Source organism: Sceloporus undulatus, unplaced genomic scaffold (genome assembly GCF_019175285.1).
Source record: "Sceloporus undulatus isolate JIND9_A2432 ecotype Alabama unplaced genomic scaffold, SceUnd_v1.1 scaffold_15, whole genome shotgun sequence".
NCBI classification, from domain to species: Eukaryota; Metazoa; Chordata; class Lepidosauria; order Squamata; family Phrynosomatidae; genus Sceloporus; species Sceloporus undulatus.
The window spans coordinates 2,272,255-2,295,793 of NW_024802937.1; the positions used below are offsets into that span (position 1 = coordinate 2,272,255).

Genomic DNA, 23,539 nt, shown 5'->3' on the forward strand with positions numbered 1-23,539 from the left:
GGAGTTTCAAATTTACAATGATTGCATTTTAAAACAGGGCAGGAAAACATGTAGCTGTCCTGATGTTGTACTTTCTCAGGAAAAATCCTGCAGAAAGAAATTTAGTGTAGCTCCATTCATTTTAAGAACTGTTCACTAACACACTGTTTTTAACTATATATAAAATGAAATAGCAATAATGACCAACCTCACGGATGTGTTGAGAATGAAGAGTGAGTATAGGCATTATAAAGCACTCTGAATGCTGAAAAGTATAAAAATACAGCAAAATAAAATAAAATAAAATAAGTTCAATGCATGGCCATGAATAACAAAATCCAAAGAAAAAGTTACCCAAACTGGTCTTGATATCATGTGGTGATAAGTCTGCTGGGTAAATAACTGGTTTTGACTTTTGTGGTACAGCTTCTTTGCAATCTACACCCATGTATCCAGGGCAACATCTCCATTCTAATTCAGTCACTGTCTTGTACTTTATTGTATATTTAGGTCTGAAACTTGTACGATATCTGCAATAAATAAAAGTGAAAAATGATGTCAACTTTAGAATAATCAAATAAAGCAAACAAAATGCAAATGGAATAGGAAGTACTATCGCTGGAATAAGAAGTATGATTGCTGTAGTTAAGAAAGATCAGTAAGCCATTCCTGAAGTATAACTGTGATGAATTTATTCTTCCACAATTTAGAATGGTGTTCAGAGAAGAATTACGGTACATAAGTGAAAAATGCAATTACAGTGGGTCCTTGATATCCACTGGGGTTTGTTCGCAGGACTCGCTGTGGATACCAAAATCCATGGATACTCAAGTTCCTTTAAATACAATGGCATAGTGAAATTGTATTCCTTATATAAAACAGCAAAATCAAGCTTTGCTTGTTTGAATTTATATCTTTTTGGAATATTTTCAAGCTGGGGATAGTTGAATCTGTGGATACGGAGTGCCAACTGTATTTATTTTGTCACCTGTATTCACTAAGAAACTGTATATGAAAGCAACTCCCCTTCCACAGCACACACTTTATTGTACAAAAGAGATTATGCTGACAGAAAAACAAACAACCAAGCAACTCCCATTAGCTATAGAAAAATAGATGTATTTTACTTTTATATGATTGGAATAGAAATGTGATTAGATCCAATTCAATCTAGATGCATTGGGACTCTCAATTTCTATTTTTACCAAGGATAGACTCGCCACAATTATATGTATTCTGCTATGGTTAGCATTGCACAACTGGAAAGAAAACAGGTTAATATAAAATAGAATGCATTTAAATTATGATTCCACTTTAGTTGGTATGATTCTATCTATGGAATCCTGGGACTTGCTGTTTAGGGAGGAGTACTGAGATTTCTCTGTTAGAGAAGTGTAATGCCACCCTAAACTGCAAATTTTATGATTCTGTATGGAGCAGCCATGGCTATTACAGTGCTATTAAAATGTTACCACTGTGTAGTGTGAAAGAGACCATAGTTAAACTGATCTAAGAAACTTATAACATGATAATATAGTGATAAATAAAATGATCAAATTGATCCAATCCAATTGCTCCACAAAACAAAATTGCAATCTTATAGCAAAACTGAAAGTAAAGTCCATTGAAAACAGTAAGACTTGCTTTTAAATACATGATTGTACTATAGATAAGTGGAACACACTCCCTTGGAGAGTGGTGGAGTCTCACCTCCTTGGAAGTCTTTAAGAAGAGGCTGGATGGCCATCTGTTGGGGATGCTTTGATTGAGACTTCCTGCATGGCAGGGGGTTGGACTGGATGGCCCTAGTGGTCTCTTCCAACTCTATGATTCTATGATTCTAAGATTTATAATTGCTTTGATTTTCAAACTTTCTTAATATGAGAATCAAGCAGTATCTGCCATTATATTGGGGATGCCAATGTGGTCCAAGTAAAGGCAACTGATCCTATCTGAGCTTAGAAGCTAAGCAGGACCAGCTCTAGTCAGTAATTGGATGAGAGACTGCAAATGAATACCAAGTGGCTATATTTTAGATGAAGGAATTGGCAAAACCACCTCTGAGTATTTCTTGCCTAACAAAACCCTATGAAATTTAAGGGGTTGGCCTAAGTTGACAGGCAACTTGAAGGCACATATATACCCACAGGGAATGTCAAACTTAGTCAACCAACAGGGGAGAACTATAGCTCCAGTGAAGCCAATCTAAAGCATTAAGTCAACATTTCCTTTTCCACTTAAGTTACATATTTACTGGATACACAGTGTAGACCAATTGCAAATTTCCCGCTAAAACAGTAGAATATATGCAGCTTTGGGTCATTCAGTGAGGTAAAAGAAGTTTGAGAACCAAAGACAGCAAAAGCTAACTACTGAGCATCATGGCAGAACCAAGATTAAAAACACAATTGTCTTGTATCCCATTTTATATGTCTATTCACTGCATCAAATGACTCTGGGAAATTTAGTAGGTACATGATGCATGTATATACATGTACTCTGCTAAAAGGAAATACATAAATACTTCCTTTAGTTTCAAATGAAAAGTATACAGCAGCTAAAGAATACAAACATGACAAAACATAACAAATGAGTATATGGGGATCTCTTTTCCATGACAACTTTATTGTAACAGGGATCAGATGCCCAAACAGCAAATACAGCAGGAACGGAATGTTTCTTTAAAATGCAACAAAAGCCTCTGGCAAGCCTGCTAGTGAAAAACAGACATACTGAGCTGGGCAGGGCTCCGACTGCAGTTGTTGCTCTGCTGCTGATCTCTCCCCTCCTTCGTTACTTAGGACCTGCTCTGTTAATAAGGCTCTACAGTTCTGGGATTGTTATGTCTGCTTTAGCTGGTTTCGTTATTTTAGATAAAAACCAAAACCAACAGTGTCCTGTTGTACACAGTATTATACTTTTTATTTTAATTATTCCTGAAATGTCTGCCAAAACCATTCATTTTAGCCAAGTATTTAAAAGGCAAAAACAATATCCAGAGCAAACCTATCCATGTTCACTCCCACTCGTCCTACTGTATTTCTCATAATTGTTAGGTGAAGATCAAGAGTATATGTTTATATTAACATAAACATATTAAAAATTCATCTAACAGAATAGAGAAGACAGAAATTCTAACATCCTGGCCACCCAAGGTGTTCTCTGGTTCCCTTGTTCTCTTGTCTGTAATATAAACCTACTTATTACAGTAGTACATAAGTAGTTTAGGTAGGATGGCTGTAGTCAGTGGCAAATGGAATACCAAGTATATAAAGAAATCTGAAGTAATTAGAGAGACACCCCTACCATGATAATATTTAACTCTGAAGCTGATCTGGTAACCCTGACCCATATACATGTTTCTGCATCTTGACTTCAGTATCTGAACTGAAGCAACTGGTAAAGGTATGAAAAACAAAGAAGTTTACCGCATCGGGGCTAACACGTTCCCCGATGTGTTACAATGGGCATGAGCGAGCCACACACGGAGCGTGATGGGAACCCGATGGGGCCCAGAATGCTAGTTTCCGCACAGGGAATGATTGCGCCGCCGCTGGCATTCCATCGGGTTCAGGGGACGCCATTTCTGGGAACTGTTTCGAAACTGTCCCCAGAAATGGCGTCCCTGGAACCGATGGGAATGCACTGCGGGCGTTCCCTGTGCAGTAAACTAGCGTTCTGGGCCCCATTGGGTTCCCATCACGCTCCATGCGCGGCCCCGCTTGTGCCTGTTGTAACGCATCGGGGAACTTTTATCCCTGGTGCGGTAAACTTCAAAGTCTTTCTAAAATCCATCTTACAACAATTAAAAAATTCTGTGAACAATTTTTATTATCAAAGGTATACTTTGACTATTGGAAATTTCAGTTATCAATAGCATTTTGAGATTATTTCAAATCCATTGCATTTCAAGAATGGATATTTGATGTTATTGGTCAGTTAAATAATTCATAGATATCAGAGTGAAATATCTGCTTAAGATCTTTGTACTACAAGCCATTTAACTGGTTTTCTTATCAGTGTGTGTGTGCGTTTTTGCTTTCAAGTTGCATGTGGAAGTATGTAATCCAAAATACTGTTTGTGTCACATTTTGAAACTATCCATCCAATTTTCTAACAGTGTCACAATTTCCAAATGTTAAAAAAAATGTATGAATTACAAATTCTAAGCCAAGTCCCTCGTGTCCATTAATTTTAAAAAATCTGTAATCCACTATCCTCATAAACCAATCACACTCTGTAGTTATTTAAGGACTACTCATTATTCCAACTGGTAGAGTTCATTCCCAATGTTCATAACAGTGGGAATTAGGGATGAACTATAAATCAAGTAAATAAAACTAAAGAGGTACATCTAGTTCTTATAACTGTGCAACTCCTATGGAACTGAAAATCCTCTCCTCTCTCTCTTGTGTATAACACTGATTTAATGAGTCACCTCTAAAATTCTGAGGCCTGATCTTTGTGAATCATTGCCTCAGAATGACGACTATGACATCAGAATTGAAGTACTCAATACGACTGTGTTGAGCATACAGTGAAGGGAAATCTGATTTAGTCTTAAACATAATCTGAATCAGTCCTTGCTACTCTTTCGACATGGATTATACTGATCTGAAAAAAGACATTTATGAACAGTTCTTGGAGTTAATCCTAGTTGGTAGACATAAGTGCATTCCAAGTTTTATGAACTATAAGGGAGCATACTGAGACATTTTGGGGAAGCTAGTGTCTGTCCATAGTACGCTTCTCTGTGGTCTGTCATCCATCACATTGCCCCACAGACTGTCCAGGGTTCACATTCTTCCTGTGACATCTTTTGCTTTCTCCATTTTGCTGGCAGCCATAATTTTTATAGCCATCTTTGACACATTATATGCAAGTTGATACTAAGCCAGAGAAACAGCAATGCACATACATATGTTGACGGCATGTGGTCTGTGGAGCAGAATGGAGTGTGAACAGCTTCATTTACCTCTACTCCATTGAGTTGGAAAGTTTCAGCAAGTGTGTGGGCATGTTTTCTTCAAACATTGTCTCTATGTAGGCATATACCTGCCTGGATGTCATGTTGCATAATATAGGTATTAGAGGGGGAGAAGCCACAGTTGGAAAGGTACAGAGCCGGAAGAGACAACGGCAGTACAAACAGAATAGTACCAAAGGGGAAGCTTTACTATTTCACTGCCCAAGGCCTGCAAAAATCTTGAGTCAGCTTTACGTGAGTGAGCTTTACTGAATGACAGAATAAGAAATTCTGTTCTTGTAATATATATCAAAGGTAGATCTAATTAGTCTGGCTCCATATTACTTTATTTAAAGTCTTATTTAAAGGATCAGATACTGTATATTTTTTATACTATAACTGTTAGAAACACTTAGTACCATTCCCTTATATTCATCTATGAAATCATTTGCTCCTCATGGAAATTAACTTATTCACTCTTATTAAGTAAGAGGGTACAATGAACACATATCCATGTACAGTACTGCAATGTTGTAAATGTTCAGACTTCCCAAGGTTTCTTTCTAAATATTGCTTAAAGGAGGGTGAAAGCCCCAAATAATCTAGAAGACTGTAAATTATGTCTGTTGGGGATTACTTAAATGTTAATTTGCTTCACAAACATCAGTAAACTAATTAGTTCACAGAAGTGTTTGAGGATGAAATAAATACTACATGCATTTTGTATGTGTGTGTGTGTGTGTGTGTGCATGCATTGTGTGTGTGTGTACCGTAAGTTGCCTGGTGACTTTTGCCAACCCCATGAATTTCAGAGTATTCTTAGGCAAGGAACGCTTAGAGGTGGTTTTGCCAGTTCTTTCCTCTGAAATACTGTATAGTCTACAGCATCTGGTATTCATTAGTGATCTCCTATCTAAATGTTAACCAGGATTGGTCCTGCTTAGCTTCCAAGATCATACAGAATCTGGTGCCTTTGGTGCCCTGGTGGCGCAGTGCCACCAGGGTGGCGCAGTGGTTAAATGCCTGTACTGCAGCCATTCACTCAAAACCACAAGGTTGCGAGTTCAAGACCAGCAAAAGGGCCCAAGCTCGACTCAGGCTTGCATCCTTCCGAGGTCACTAAAATGAGTACCCAGACTGTTGGGGGGCAAATTAGCTTACTTGCTAATTAGCTTACTTGCTGTTCACCGCTATGATCTTTGGAACAGTGGTATATAAATAAAAAACAAAAAAAAAATATTCAGGCCCCCATCTGCATTTTTGCCAGAAAGAACATATTTGCACTGAATGACTAAAACTGCCTTTCTGAAATTGAAGTGCATTTCACATGAAGTCTCACTTAAATCAATAAGACTAAGAACACTTGAAGTTATGTGTATGGGTCAAACCTAAATAGTTGATTCAGCATATTTGTTGCTAGCAAATGAATCTAAATCTCCTAACTCTGAACTGCAGTTCCTTTATTTATTTGCTCATATCCTTTTAAAATAGTCAGAACTATCAGCAAAGTGGAAAATCACTGTGTCACATTACCTCCAAAATCTAGAAAAACAGAACTAGAAATAAGAATTATCTGCATTTGTACTTTAAGAGTCCTCATATCACTTCTTCTTCCCTCAGCACCTATACAGTGATGTCCATTTTGCAAATACTGATATGAAAGAAAATGCTGCTTGAGGTCTTTCACACTGTGGCTTTTTTCATTTGTAACACTAAACTATAGTTCTGATAAGTTCTCATAAATTATTAAACAAGCCAGCAAAACAATCTCAGGTTTGTAGCCAGCTTGTTCAGTAAATAACATTATTTACAACTTCCCATTCCAAATTCATATATAACCACCCGCCAGGAAACAAGCAAAGTTCAACCAGATACTCTTGGCTATGCTGGAGTAAAAGAGGAGCAGGCTTTACTTGAGTAATGAGGCATTATTTGGAGATGCCTCCACTTCTGGAGGTAGCACTAAACCATGGTTTAGTGTTACAAGTAAATGTTTTTGGTATGTATAAGTTGAAGAGTCACAAAGCAGCTTGTTAGCAGAGAAATAAACCAAAACTTCTGACAGAATATTGTACTTTCTCTTTTCCCACAGATATGCTAAGTACCATTCTTGCTAACATGACAGTTCACCTTAAACTTCTAGAGCACCATTATCCCATATGGCTATTCTCTCCTTTTTCCAGTTACTCTGCAACACAAACAAGCAAGACGACCCTCTTCCTTCCCATGTCATGTTCTGTCCATTCTTGCAAACAATAGAAGAAGTTCCACTTCCTAGACTGACCTTGCATTAAAATATATTCCGGCAATTGTGTCTCCTCTCATTGAACTGAATTGTACCTTCAAAGGAACATTATTTAGCACAATAAGAATGAGGAAATGTGGAAAGTGAGTCATAGATATGCTACAAAAATAAAGCAAGATCTGGAATATGAATTGGGCACTATGTCCAGAGAGTACACATCATATACAACAGAAGAGGAGATCATGTGGCCTTACTCAACTTGTTGAACTCCACCTCAATTTAGTCACAGTCAGCATGGCCAATAAACATGCATAATGGGAGCTGCAGTTTAAGAACCTCTGGAGGGACACAGGATTCCTATCCTTGATATACAATTCCCACTTAATTAGTAATCCTGTTTTACTGTACTCATCAATGTCACTACCTATCCATGGTTTTACCAAATATTACCTTGTGTTATAATTATTCCCAAATCATTTACAGACGCAGCCAAATATTACATTTGTAGAGCATTTGTGTACCTCCCTTATCAGGGCAGGATGTATGTGGTCAGTCAGTTAAGCAATACCACAAAACTAATGATTCTTTAACCTACAGTGCTGTGTTATAATATTGGGCAATTCTTGGTGCCAGCATGAAAAATTAATAAAATGTTTACAAACTGAAGTGTTGATGTCTTTTTTAAAAAAATCAAGCTTCCTCTATAGATTAAAGAGGTCAACTGTACACCTTACTTACTGATGAAAATATTAAAAATTGCACTGAAAAGCATTTTCTTCTTTTGCAATGTAAGAAAGGAAAATACAGAAGAAGCAGGCTTCTCAATAGGAAGCAGCTGAGCAAAAGATCTTCTATTTGGTGGCTATAATGAGTTAAAGATTTGGGCATTTGTCCAGAATGAATACAAGCAGCAGCTTGTTTAAATCTCTATCAAGTATTATCAAAGCCCAAACACAGAAGTATGAGCACTATTTGTATTGAGAGAGAATTTATGTGGATTTTTTGGAATTGTTATGAATGCATGCATGAAATACAAAATTGCTACGGAAATCATGTATAAGAAAGAGTGAATTGTTATGCAGTGTTTACACAGAGAGAGAGGTAACACAAGGTCAGAGACATACAGCCAAAGTTGTTCCTCCCACCCAGCAATCTGAGATCATGAAACAAACAAGCCAAGATGGTGAAGTGCGTGGCTTTTGTTTTTAATACAAGTCTCTCAAATTGCACGCCCCATGGAGTCAACCATCTGGAGCCTACACCAAAAGCCTCTCCCTGGATCAGACAGTAGTCCTTGTTCTATAGTCAACAATCTCCACTCTTAATTTATTTGAAAACATTTCTGACTACTTGAAAACATTAATGAAAGCTCAATGTTTTTTGCTTGAGTTGGATGAGCATACAACTGTATCCATCTTTACAGTGAATCTACTTAAATGTTTGTTCACATCTGCTTATCTATAAACATGATTATGGAAAGAAACAAAGTAAATTAAATATTCTAAGGATGAAGCACATGGAAAGTGACCAGTGCATGGAGACTGATCATGGGGAAAGCTATGGTTAGTAATCTGACAATCTAGTCATCTCCAACATGCTCTTTCCATTCTGCATGGATGAATCAGAACAGGACTTGGACTGAAGCTCAGGGTTCTTAGCTCAGACCTCCTGCTCAACATCAGACCAAAGAAGGAAACTTTCCTCCTTCATAGCCTCAACTTCTTGGTATCTTGCCACGTCCCAGGAAAATACTCCTGTTCCCAGCTTCTCCTAGTCCTTAAATGTAACCATTTAATCAGTGCTGATTTCTCACAGAGTGCATCTCTATTATCCAAGGCAAAAGCTTTTCAACTTTTCTAATGTCTCCTGTGGCAGATAGTGCCATGCCTTCATTTTCCTAGCATCAGATCAACTGGTCCCAGCCTACATCTCCTCTCCGCAGTTCCTTACCTTTCACAACCTCTGGCACCACCTCTGCCCTGACCTAAATCCAACTGCTAGTCCCATTTAGAGCACACCCAATAAATCCATTGGTTTTAAATAAGTACTGACTTAATGTTCATCAAGTAATTCAAGAAATAGTTGGGACTGGACTTAGACCATATTCTTAAAATAGTTTCTTACAGCCGGTAAGATCAGACAGAAAGAACAATGACTAACATCTTGTGAGACTTCAAAAAGCAACAGATTTATAGTGACATACATATTTGAATACATCGTCTTTTAAGTGATACAAGAGCTCCCCCACACACATACACAATAGACTATCATATACCCACCCTCTGCAACTTATTATAATAATAACTACCAGATACCTGGCTTTCCTTTCAGACACCATATGCACAAAAACACCATTCCAAAATCTCTTTTAATCTATTTTTGTCCCTGATTCCAGTGTTATCTGGAAATGTGTAAATACTCTTTATACCTTGTGCAGTTAAAACCCTTAAAAATATTGATAAACTCAAACAGGGATCCAAGGAGTTCTTAAAAAGAGGGGGAAATGATTAAAGATCTTGCTTGTTTCTTCACAGGTAAATTCCACTGATATCATTAAAAGTCATTTTTGAAAAGAGTTTGTACTGCACTGTGATATAAGTCAAGAAATTATAGTCAAAAAATTGACCCCCAAAGACCTGAATCAATTTATCCACGGATCAATGTAAGTTCTATACGTAACTCTTATTTAAAAAGAAACCATCCCTTGGTGAAAGGAAAGAGCATAATCTGTACTGAAAGCACTGACCATCCTCTACTTTCTCATTAATCCAGCCTTTAGTGTGAGCACAGTTATGCTTGCTAGAATTTTCTAATTTATTTGGCATTGTTTTCCTTTGCTTCATCCTTTAGATTTTTGTTACGTGCCCCTAGGTTTTACCCTCGACTTATCCATGGGTCATATCAAAATCCATAATTTTGGCCACAAAACCTGCTTTTGACTTATATGTGAGGTCGATTTATAATCTAGTATATATGGTATCTGATTTTCCCACCTGTTGCTATACTTTATTGTTCTCTGTTTCTATTTATTCTAACATAGGTATAAGCCAACTACTTCTCTCTGAGAAAAAATAATGGAACTATTTTGCATTCTTACACTGGAATCTTTTTGTTACACACACACAGTTAATATACAAATTATATTTACATATGACTGTTTCTGTGTGCTTTATTTCATCTCTGTCCATTGTGTCTTGTCTTTATTCTGCATTTACTGTATTGTGGCTTAAGTTGCATTTCTTTATAGCAACAGCGTATTTAAGGAACAGCTGACTGGAGAGCACTAATTTAACAAAACTGCAATTTAGGATTTTGAACAGCTGTCATTGAAGGTCTCTCTCTGAACTCTGTTGAGAACACCATCATGAAAACAAATCCAGTATGTAATCTTCCCAGACAAATGATCCTGAAAAGAATACTTTTACAAAAATAACTTGGAATTTCCTTTCAAAACTACCTTTTATGGACCTAGAATTCTTTACTGATGGCAAACACCAATTCAGACCATCTCATATGAACATCAAAACATTATCTTAACAGTTGGATGAATTACAAAATTAAGGGATTAAGGGAGAAGTGCTTTGAATGATTTGAAACATCCTCTGAGATACCTTTGCAGAGATCAGACTATTTATGGTAAGGGTTTGCGTAGTCACAAGCCACAAACTGGACCAAGACTGTCTCTTCCTTTTGGAAGATTGGGAATGCATGCTTTTTGGATTTGATGCCTGATGACCAAACTGTTATACAGAATAGCCAATGGATATGGCATTACTATTTCCTTGAGCTCTCTTCTTCACTGACAGATTTCATATTCAGAAGACCTGAAGCAGGATGCATACTACAATTACACTATCAGGGCCTTTTCCTGTCTTGCAGCGTTGTGAGTGCCTGCCCTATAATTGTGGAGTTCCCCTCCACAGTGACTCCATCAAAACCAGAAATAGAATACAGCTTGAGCGAAAGATAACCCCCTTGAAGAATTGGTTACAATCTAATGACTGGAATAAGACATTGAGGGATGTGGCTTTTAAACACCTGCCATCTTTTTTAGCTGTTTACCATCACTTTCCCAGCGGCAGCAAGGTCTATACCCCCAAAAGAGTATGCCATTGCAGACATGTCCTTCTCCTTGGCTTCCAAAAGGTATCTGGCTAGTTACTGTGAGAACAGAATGCGGAATTAAAGCAGCCTTTGGTTTGATCTTTCTGGGCCTTATGTTTTTAAAGAGCAGAAGCATGGGTCAACCCAGCACTTTTGTTTATTTTGCATGCATATTTTAGTTAGCTATTCTTTATTTATTTTACTATGCTTAAAAATTAGACAGATCATAAAGGTGCTTTCTTAAGAGTAAATGTGTGTAAGATTGTATTACATATTGTAACTTCTTAGAACATCTTCAATTCCTATCAAAACTGAAATCACAGATGACATATTAGTGGAAGTGACAATCTTTTTACATGACTATGAAGAAATACTAAATGTAGATGTGAAAATATCACAGTACTTGCATTCTTCCAGATGCAGTCATACTTTGGCCAAGTTTGTACAAGTTTTTAAAGGTATTTAATTTCAATTTGACAGTAAGACCAAAGTTTCCATTCTTAACACTTATTCCAGGATACTTTAACCAAAGCCAATAGACTTTTCTGGCAGGTTTTCATATGCCCCTCTTTCAGCTCCTCATCCCCCACTTAAGAACTTAACATCTAGCAAGACCAGCTTGAGAGTAAGGGTTCCACGTTATACAATGACAGGTAGAAGGCCTCCCACAGCAAAACGAATAATAGGAAAAGTACATTAGCAGTTTAACACCTGTAAATAATTATTATACAGATGGACTGTAAATATTTAAAGAATATTCAAGATCTTCATATATCAGGAACAGAGAAAAAGAACCAAAGGGAAATATGCCACTGATGCAGAAACCCTCTGGAAATAATATCTAATACAATATAAACTTTATTAACTATGATTTTAGAGCAATTGGGTCATAGCTGGGCACAGACTCCTCAGAAATTCAGGGTGGGAACTGCACATATGGTTGGACGCATGGGATTTTTAATCCTCTTTACCACTGATGGGCAAGGCAAGAACAACTAATTTCCCTCCCCACTGTCCTGTCACTTTCCACTAGTTGCTTGAAAAGTATGTCTCAAAATCCCCAGTAAAAGTAAAAGATTAGTAGGGAACCATGAGTTCCCACTTTTTCTTTTCCTCTAGGGTTGCATACACCCACACCCACCTGTTTTCAATGCCAGCAGCTATCATGGGTTTAGAACATGCCATCCAGTTTAAAGTTTGGAAGGGAATTATATTTTTCACAGCCTTCAAAGAACATTATAGCAATGTGTGTCTGAGTTCATTTAGGAGGCTATGTCAGTGCTCCTAGCTCCTGATGCAGAAACAGGTAAGAACTGACGGGTAAGAACATCTGAGCTGCTTGCTGAGATGGTAAAAGTATGTCATTTGTCCAGACCTTCAAATGCTTCCTAGTTTGAGAGACAAATAGTGAGGTGTTTTCCTTTGGACTTGGCAACATTTCTCAAGGGAGGTTGACTGGCCAGGGTGCCTTATTTGAGTATCTACTTATCCTATTCAATAAAAATCATTGACTCCATTTTAAGACAAAACCCTTTTTTCACTGGGATTATGGAGCAACACACGTTATAAGCATGTTGGCTCAGAATTACTGGTACATTTGGGCTTCTTCCCAGTCATTTCAAAGAAGAGGACCTGCATTGATTTATAGCAAAGTTTATGGCTGCTCTGCATGACTAGAGCCTGAAGGTGAATGTAGGCCAAGGAATGTAATTGCACTCAACAGCAGGTGTTCACAAAGCTTGCACAAAAATCCAGGTGCTAATTACTCTAACTCTGACAGAAATTTTATAAAAGGATATTTAACTGATGCCTGCTCCAAATTAGTGATACAAGGATGAAGTTTTAGCAATTTCCTTTTTTTGTCTGAATATTGTACAGTAATGTGTTGCCTGGTCTGTTGACAGAAGAGTCAACATGGCTCTAATTAGTTGCAGCTGGAATGTGTTTGCAGTTTTAAAAAGAGTTTCTACTGTAGCTTACAAATCAGATGTCAGAAAATGGTACACAGCCTAATGAAGTACCCACATGGTGAAGATTTTGAGTTTGAAAAATCCAACAGTCTGGCTAAATTGTGTGACAAACCAAAGGCTTTTTTGCCTAAAATAACTCATTGCTAGAAAGATGAACACATTCTTCCCCACCCACCAACCCATTCTCCTCTTCAACTTCTTCTGTTACTTACACTGGGGTGTGTGGGCAGGGCATCTGATTCCAGGCACAACTGTACTGTACTTGAACGTAACTCTCAGTGCCATCCATTACAGAGCAGCTCACATTCTTGTTCACAATATAGGCACACCAATTTCTGAAGAGGAATAGGAGACAATAACAAGACAGAAACACTGTCTGGGTCAAATGTGCAATAACAAATGCTTTATTCAGGAGAGGTCAAAGCAGACTTGTAATTAACTGGTTCCCACCTTTATAAGCACAGCACATGAAGGGGGTACATGGTCAGATTTCAAAACTGTACAGCAGTTAGGAAACACAGGAAATCTACTCTCTTGAAAGCTCTTGTGGAAACTCAAGTACAGTGTGCCCTTGGTATTTGCTGGGATTTGGTTCCAGGACAGCTAGTGGATACCAAAATCCATGGATGCTCAAGTCCTTTTAAATACAATGGCATAGTAAAATGGTGTCCCTGATATAAAATGGCAAAATCAAGGTTCTGGACCCCCCTGCGAAAACAGAGGCTCGTGCATATTCAAGCCACATAGGTTTGAATGGGGTGTGCCCCTGTTCACGCGCCCCGGGCATATGCACCATTGGAAATAGCGGAGGTGGCCCCTCTGCGTATATTTAAGGGTGCAGATCTCAAATCCGCCAGTTAGGAGGGGCAACTGTACTACAAATGCAACACAATGCTCCAATGCTCTTCCTATTTAGAGAGAGCATGGGCATTTTTCAACCCTGCATTCCCCACAGGGGCCACACCGCTACCTCCAGTTCAACCAGAGGTGACATTATTTCACTTCCAGTTTTGGTTTGTTTGCTTGTTTGCTTACATTGCTAAGAAACTTGTGGTCTTCATAGATCTTACCAGCAACACCACTGCATTTTGTGGTGGGTTTTAGTATTGTTGTGCTTTTTAGGCAAAAAACTTTGTTTGTTTTTAAAATAATCTGGGAGCCTTTGAGGGCTGCAAAATGACTCCCTCCCCAGGGATGCATGTTGCACATGGGTCACACTTTCCCCACCCATGATCTAGTGCTTCACGATGGGATAAAAAATATCCCTCATTCTTTCTATCTAATAAACATAAAACTGAAACCAGCATCTTTTTGCTGCTTCTAGAAGAAAAGGAGGAAGGGGCATAAGATACCAAGCACATAAACTATGTGACAGAGGCAAACTGGATAACAAACCCAGAGACAGAATCCTCAAAGTAGTTATACAATGCGCTCGCACCATGCGTGGATGCATTTTATGCGGCTTCCAGCCGCTCTGATAGCCTTGGCTGAAGAGCGGGGTATAAATAAATAAATTATTATTATTATTATTATTATTATTATTATTATTATTATTATTATGCAGAAGCTGCTTGGGGAGGAAAACAATGGTGTGTGTGTGTGCCCGTGGTGCACGCGCCCCTTTATTTCCTATGGGGCTTGAGCATAGGCGGATTTTCCCTTACGCGGGGGGATTTGGAACGGATCGTCTGCGAAAGGAGAGGGCCCACTGTATCTCAATATGTAGTCAGTGTTCAATACGTTCATGAATTCATGAACACTGTGTCCTAAATTCTGTGGATTAGTTCTAATTAGAGGAGATCCACTGAATCAACTGTTGAATGGTAAATCACCACATAGGTGAATCTCAGTGATTAAATGAGTTTACTCAAGTTAGGACTAACATTAGAATTTAGGACTGTGTATTTTTGCTGAGTACTTCACCGATCCACCAAATAAGGAACATGCAGGCACAGCCTTGACATCTGCCTTATCTGCATTGTTGCGGTTGTTGTGTGCCTTCAAGTTGTTTCTCACTTATGGTGACCCTAAAGTGAACCTATCATGGGCTTTTCTTGGCAAGATTTGTTCAGAGGAGGTTCTGCCATTGCCAAAATCTGAAGTAAATTTAGGTGGTGCATACATGTAATGGGGACTGGTGATGTGGAATGATGGCTGGGGAAGGGGGAGGTAACACGAAGATGTTTCTTTAAGCAGTGGACAAGTTAAAGGTGTAACAATACATTTAACAACAGGTGGCATGAGATGCGGTGTGTGTGCGCACTAAGTGATGAGTTGCCTGTGTCAGCCATTATAATACTGCACAGAGGCTGCAGAATTTAAAAGATGCAAACCCTGACCTCTGCCTTCAGCCATGGGACTAAGGAACAACGGGAGTTGCCCCTTCTGCTTGCCAAGAAGAACATCACACCAAGGGGATGACCAGCCTTGGCCCCTTCAGGGACAAAAAAAAGCAGCTGCAAGTAACTTGTTTCCACTTCCTCTGCCAGAAGGAACAATCCCACTACAACAGGTACTGTGATTTAAGATCTAAAGAGAAGCATATTTTTGCTTAACGGTTAGTCAAAGGTTTTGTTTGGTGAGGGGGGTATCCTTGTTGTTGCTATCTGTTGTAAAACTTGGGTGATCATTCTCAGTCAAAGGCAGGAATAAATTTAATTAGTCTTCATAATCTCCAAAACAATTAGTATTCTACAGACTAACAAATACAGAAAGGACTTTCCTACCCTTTCGGGTCAGATAAGCAGATTTCTATAGTATACTGCCATTAAACTCAGTTTACACCACAGGCACCCCAGCCCCAAATCTATTTCCCAGACCACTGAATATCCTCCAGACATCTGAGCGAATGTCAGTATTAGTGCCAAAACTCCCCTTCTCAAGTTTAAATGCGATGTAGGTGGTAATTTTTAAAGGGAATTGCAGCTGGGGACTGCAACTATTAACCTCTTCTTCTCCACACAGTGTAACGCTACTCATCTCCTTTGCATAACAGTTATATTCAGGAGGGGAAATCCCACTAGTTCTAACCGTAGTGGGATTCCCTCACCGATATGAAATGAAAGCAATTATCTTGCATAATAGAAAGAGCAGTAAGAGGGCCAACAGAGCAGCAACAGCGACAGATGTTGAGGAAGAATGAGAGAAAAGGTGTGCCTATGCTCTCCTAGGAGCTTATCACACGGAGAGCAAACTGGTAAAATCCCATGCAGAAACTGGATTTTAAAATCTGGGTGTTGTCTGTCAGATGCGTTGGTATGAAAGAGAAATAACGCAAAAATAATCCAAATAGAAAGCTCCTTTGTACTTTCGGAATTTAGCAAAAGTAAAAAGGAGCTGATTTTGACTACTTTACGTTTGGATTATTTTCATGTTATTTCTCATTCATGCAAACTTTGTCTGAAAAACATCCTGCAAATGTGAGTTTTTTCAACTTTCTGTTCGGATTAAGCCCGAACAAATGTGGGTTGTTTTCAGTTTAAATTTAGTTTCTGCATGGGATTCGTCCCGTGTGATAAACTTCCTAGAAGGTTAAACAACCTGAGAAAGAGGTCCTTCTCCAGGTATTCCAAGTATCTGTTAGGTGTGTGTGGTACAGCTCCTTCTAATCTTTGTGTGTCTCTTTGCTTTACAAGTATTGTGGCACACAGAGAGGTGGTTGTTATTTTAGGTATTTTCACTTTCTTTGCATATATGTGCATTGGGATTAGGAGGAAATGATACAAATCCTCACAACACAGACATGCAACCTCAGAAACTGCAGAATAGAAAAAGGGTAAGAAGGGCCACCTTCCTACCCCTCTGCTTCTTCCCCTTTCTCCTTCCAAATTCCCTCTGTTTCTTCTGTGCTACCTAGTCTTTACTCCATCCTTCCCCTTTTCTGATCCAAACTCCTCAAACCTAGGTGTTCCTTCCTTCCAGCTTCTACCTCCTTCCTAATCTTCTCTTTCTTTGGCCTGTTACAGACAGCCAAAATAAAGCTGCTTCGAGTCACTTTGGAAGTATGGTATTTTAATGATGCATGAGTCCTAAAAGTCTGGAAGCTTCACCAAAGCTGCACTCCAGTCCTTAGGACTGGAGCGTGGCTTTGGTGCGGCCTTTGGACTCTTAGGACGCATGTATCATTGAAATACCATACCTCCAAAGTGACTCGAAGCAGCTTTATTTTGGCTGTCTGTAACAGGCCATTGTTTCCTTTGCTGTACCATCTCTGTCCTGCACCCTTGCCTTCTTTCACCACTCATTTAACATCTTGACTCTCACCTCAAGAATTGTGCCTTCCATTTTATTTTGAATGTAACCTATGGGGGTAATGATGACTGATGAATGGGAGCAACTGACTAATTAAATTTTGGAATAATCTCAGAGGACACTGAGGAATTATGTGGAGGTGATTCCATGATCCAGTCTTTGCTTGATTGGCATCAGTGGTCAGTCAAATTTTTGAAACTCCATTTTGCTGCAAAAGTTGACAATTGTAAGGGTGCACAAACGGTGTCATTAAAAAACACTAGCTATTCCTTCCATGTGCATTTTTGAACACTTGTGTGTGGTCATTGCTGATTTCTTTTAACTGAAGCAAAACTATTTATTGAGCTTCCACACTGATTTATGATGAAATAGGGCTGAGAGCCAGCTGGTGTAGTAGTTTGAGTGCTGGACTAGGATTCTGGAGACCAGGTTTCGATTCCCAGCTCGCCCTTTATACACACTGGGTGACCTTGGGCAAGTCACATGCTCTCAGCCTCAGGGGAAGGCAATGGTAAACCACCTCTGAACAAATCTTGCCAAAAAAAACACCCTCAACGGACAACCCTTAGGGTTGCCATAACTCAAAGGCAAACAACAACTAGTAATGGGCTTTACCTTGAACAAAATTGGTATATTTTCTAGTTACATCTGTTGACTGCATGCAGTCATCCCCTTAAGTATGTGGAGAATGCTCCAATTCACACATTCGGCTGGGTTGACTATTAAATGATGGCACATTCATCACAATGCATCCTTTTGAACTCTTCCCAAATTCTTTGGGTGGGTGACACAACTCCAGTAGCACATACTCCCAGCGAACAAGGGGCAGCTGTTGGCCCCTCTGACAAGTGATGGGACCCCCAAATGCCTCTAGCCATGCTCTGGTGCCACAACAAAGTACAATTCCCAGAATTCCACAGCATTGAGCCATGACAGTTAAAGTGGTATCAAAATGGATTATTTCTACAGTGTGAATGCAACCTGTGTCTCCAACAAGGAAGGAAAGGCTAAGCTTCCCCACCACAGAGAGACGAGTCCTCTCTGAAAATTTTCTTTTAAAATTATGTGTTGGGTTCCTTTTGTGTTTTTATATACTGCGGTGGGCATCCGGTTGTCCTGTTACTCTGGGTGCAAGATGGATAATTTATGATTAATGGGCAATATCAAAAATAATACAAATGAAAAAATAAGTATTGCCCCAAAGTCAAAGAAAGTGCAAAGGTAGGCTTAATGCTGGACATAAAGAAAACAAAAATAAAAACCATGAAAGAATTACATAAATTCATCCTAGAAAATGAGGAAATAGAAATGAGGAAAGAGAAGTCAGAAAGGGCCTGAAGGCACACAACAACAAAGCAAAAAGAGAGGAAGACCGCACGCCAACTAGACAGAGTCAATTAGAGAGGTCAGGGGTCTGAAATTATAGGACCTGAGCACAGCAGGGGAGGACAGGGGGGTCTTGGAGCAGAGTGACCAGATGTCCTCCTTTTCCAGGACCTGTCCTACTACATTTCAACCTCTGGTCCAGGTGGAATTTTTAAATGTCCTCCATTTGAACCATGACTAAGGCTGCATCTGGGAGTTGTAGTTTTGGGAGACATTAGGCCATCTCTGTCAAAGAGCTCTGGGGCCACAAAAACCTACAAATCTCAGGGTTATCCCATGGCAGTTAAAGTAGTGTCAGATTGGATTATTTCTGCAGCGTGGATGCAACCACTTATATTTATATATTTAAAGCTTTTGTTGGTCATGTCCCACATTTCCCCTGGCATGTCCTACATTTTTGCTGGAGCCGGGTCCTCCATTGCAGTTATGGGGACATCTGGCCATCCTGTTCTTGGAGATGTCTCATCCATAGGGTTGCCATGAGTTGGGGGCAACTGGAGAGCAGCTAACAACAACAACCACCACTAATGGTGTCACTAGGGGGATGTCTGGGGTGTGAACTATACCAGGTGACATCCTAAGCGGGGGATGACACCACTGTCCCTCAAACATCTGCCTTTGGGCAGAAACAGGCCATATGTCCCTTTAAAATGCTGAAAAGATGGGGTGAATGGGGCTAGACTTAGTGGGAAGAGACAGGAGTGGCCCCTGTTTTTAATGTTACTTTTAAAACATCACATGTTTATCTTTAAAAACATCACATGTTCAGGGAAGTCAAAGGGAAAGCAGTGAGAGGGTGAAAGAGAGATGAAAAGGAAGGAAAGGAAATGGAAAGGTATTTAGGAAGAAGAGAAATGGGGATGAGAAAAACTGAACGGATAAGTGAGGTAGGATGAACAGGAGAGTAGGCAGTGTGGTAAGGTAATACAGAATTAAAAAAGCTTAGTGATAGAGTTAATAAGTTTAAATACATAGGTAACGAATATGTAAAACTGATAAGGGGAAACGTATGGATTGTTATGTTATGGTACCGGGTAACGTATGGGACTGTTATGGGGTAATGTATGGGAGGGTAGCTCCGATAGCTCCGAACAGTATTTTATTTGTATGTTCTGTAGAAGATCTCTCTGTGTTTTATGTGTGAAGTCGAAGGCTTTCATGGCCGGTATTCATAGTTCATTGTGGACCTTTTGGGCTACAACATCTCTGAAGATGCCAGCCACAGATGCTGGTGAAACGTCAGGAATAAACTCTTCTAGAACATGGCCACAAAACAACTATGTTTTATGTTAATAAAATTTAATAATAATATATATATATTTTTTTTAAAATCACATTTTACTACCAACTTTTCACTCTGACCCCCTGGAAACTATGCCCGCCTGCCTACTATCTAAACGCATCTGGTCTTGTCATTTACAGGTAGCCTTGGGCAGGTGTTGTTTTATGCCTCACAACTGTTACAGTGGCACTGAGTGGCAGATGGGCATTAAGAGTGAGGAGCCAGCTGAGGGCAAAGCAGCCTCCCTGAAAGGGTGGGATGGGAGGGGGCCAGGGAAGGTGAAGCTGGGCTGACCCCCAGAGTGACCCCCCCTAGGAAGAGAGGGAGGGGGGCCCTGAGCTGCTCTGCTGGAGGCCATGGCTCTGGGGAGAAAGCAAGCAGGGGCTCACCTGCTCCTGGCTCCTGGGCGTCCAGAGCGGGGCTGGTGCGGGGCTGAGTCCTGGCTGAGGCAGCCTCCCCCCAGGGAGAGCAGGAGGGCCAGAGCCCAGCCCAGGGCCTTCCAGCAGGGCCCCTCCATGGCTGGCCAAGCGAGCAGAGCCCCTTGCCCTCCTCCTCCTCTGCGCCTTCTCTCCAGCCCAGCTCTCCTCCTGACGCCAGAAGAAGAGCCAGAAGCACAACTCTCCTTCTCCTTCCAAAGTTCCCTCCCTCCCTCCTCTCCCCACGCCCACCGCCCAAGCCTCCCCCCGCCTGGCCTTGCCTTCTCCCCCCCCCCTTTCCCTCAGGGCTGGGGCCACAGGGCCAGACCCAGGGCAGGGCCAGAGGCACCCCCTCCTCTTCTTGCCCTGCAACGTTTCAGCCTCCTCTCAGGAGGGACTCCCAGTCAGAGGTCCTCCTTGCTGAGCAGGAAGGACTAAGAGGCATGGATGGACATTGATGTTCCCAAAGGGCTTTCCTTTAGAGCAGGGCTAAGAAGCATTACATTCCCAAAGGTCCTCCCTTTTGTGTAGGACTAAGAAGCATGGGTTGACATTTATGTCCCAAACTGTCCTCCATTTTGAGCAGGACTACAAAGCACGGATTGGTAGTGCTATTCCCAAAGGTCCTCCATTTTGAGCAGGACTAAGAAGCATGGATTGACATTTAGATTCCCAAAAGTCCTCCATTTTTGCATCATATTCCCAAAGGTCCTCTCTTTTGAGCATGGCTCAAGAGGCATACATTGATATTTATATCCCCAAAGGTCCTCCTTTTTGTGTAGGACTAAGAAGCATGGATTGACATTTATGTTCCAAACTGTCCTCCATGTTGAGCAGGAATACAAACCATGGATTGACATTTAGATTCCCAAAGGTCCTCCCTTTTGAGCAAGACTAAGAAGCATGAATTGACATATATAGGAGTGTTTTTTAGCTCAGGGTGACTAGACACACCCACAGTTTCCAGGATACATCCTACTACATTTCAGCCTTCTGTCCAGAAGGGAATCCCAAAGGTCCTCCATTTTGAGTAGGACTAAGAAGCATGAGTTCATATTTGTAAGTGTGTTTTTAGCTCAGGGTGACCAAGAGTCCTCCTTTTCCAGGACACGTCCTACTACATTTCAACCTTCTGTCCAGGAAGGATTCCAAAATGTTCTCCATTTTGAGCATGGCTAAGAAACATTAATTTATATTTATATGAGTGTTTTGCCTTTGTTCAGTCACGTCCTATCCTACATTTTTTCTTGAATGTCCTACATTTTGCGGTGCCTTGTCCTCCTTGGTGGCTGTGACCATCTGGTCACCCTGTCCTACCCACAGAGGACAAGGCACTGCAAAATGGAAGGGATTCCAGAAAAATGGAGGGCATGCCTACAGAAAAGTTCGAAACATCAATTAATGCTTCTTAGTCATGCTCAAAAAGAGGACATTTTGGAATCCTTCCTGGACTGAAGGTTGAAAGGTAGGACAGGTCCTGGAAAAGAAGGACACCTGATCACCCTGTACTTAAGAGCCCCAGGGGAGAGGTTTGGCAGAGGAAGGGGCTCATTGGAGTTTCATCTTCCCTCTCTTCCCAAAATGGAGGACATTTTGGGTTTATCCCAGACTTCTGCCAACATAAGGTTAAAATGTTGGACATGTCCAGGAAAAGGAAAACATCTGGTCACCCTGGGCTAAGAGCCCCAGCAGAGAGGTTTGGCAGGAGAAAGGGCTCAGTGGAGCCTCATCTTCTCTCCTGGACATAAGGTTGAAATGTAGGACATGTCTGGGAAAAGGGAGATGTCAGGTCACCCTAAGGAGGGAGGCAAGATGTCCAAATGACTTCATGGTGGCATTCCTTTGGGAACTGACCCCAACACTCCTTGCGCCCTACGTGCGAATGACAGTCTTATGTGTATGGCCAGCTTTGCACACACTTGTGTCTTGTGCCAGAGACCTAGTTCAACTGGTGGGAAGAAGGGATGTGAAGAAATGAAGGCATTGCCTCCCGCTATTAAGAAGTCTGTCCCCCAAATAGAATTTCTTTTTGGACCCCAAATTTATTGCATGGCAGTAGCGTAACCCTTGAGCATTTGGAAATGCAATGTAGGCACCCAAAGAAAAGGGGGAGGCAAAGCTAACCAAAGGAATAGGAACACAACACATGGAAGAATTCTTCTAGGTCTGGATGATTTTTCAGTCTCCGTTTTTCACTGCAGTGCTAGGAATTTGGAGAGTAAAGGGGGAAAAAATCAAGGAGGGGGCAAAATTCTTTGAGGAGGCAATGCTCTTATTTTAACACCCTCCAGTAGCTACAACCCGGGACACGTGCACCATTTTTGAGCGATCCATGAGTGAGAAAATCTGCTTTCCCCCTCCTCACATCCACACTATTTCCCCCCCACCAACCCCCCTTTCTTTCCATTCAACTGAGAACTGGATGAGCCGTCCTCTTTTTCCAGGAACACTATTAGGCAAGAGGAGGAAGCGCATCCAAAAAACAGAGTTTAATAAATGAAGCCTGCATTATTTTATGAAGTCAGGCCTCACGAACAGAAGGGGAGACACATCACCCTCCTAATCTACAGCAGAACTGGATTTGTCACAACACTCCCACCCTGTACCTATGGCAATAAAATCTTACTTGTTAGTTAGGACATCAGGGGGTGCACATACACTGTAGAAATAATGCAGTTTGAGACTTTAATAGTCATGGCCCCATCCTACAGAATCCTGAGATTTGCAGAATTGTGAGGCATCAGCTTTCTCTGGCAGAAAAGGCTAAGGACCTTTTAAAACTACAGATCTTAAGAATTCATTGGATGGAACTACTGCACTTAAAGTGGTGTCAAACTGCATTACATCTACAGTGTACATGCACCCAGAGAGGACCAAACTATCCCTGTATGAAAGTACTCACCCCAGAAATAGTGGTTGGTTGGATGCAAGTTCCTGTGA

At 40.5% G+C, this 23,539-nt stretch overlaps 1 protein-coding gene across 1 annotated transcript in view; it reads right to left on the reverse strand.

Annotated features, from left to right (window-relative positions):
* LOC121917326 (EMILIN-2-like) overlaps nucleotides 1–20,785 on the reverse strand; it is a 46,646-nt gene extending 25,861 nt beyond the window's left edge. The window contains 3 exon segments of the mRNA XM_042443214.1: nucleotides 334–509; nucleotides 13,477–13,599; nucleotides 20,573–20,785. Of these exon segments, the coding sequence (XP_042299148.1) occupies nucleotides 334–509; nucleotides 13,477–13,599; nucleotides 20,573–20,700 (427 nt within the window). The 5' untranslated portion in view covers nucleotides 20,701–20,785.
* Between the last annotated feature and the right edge of the window lie 2,754 nt (nucleotides 20,786–23,539).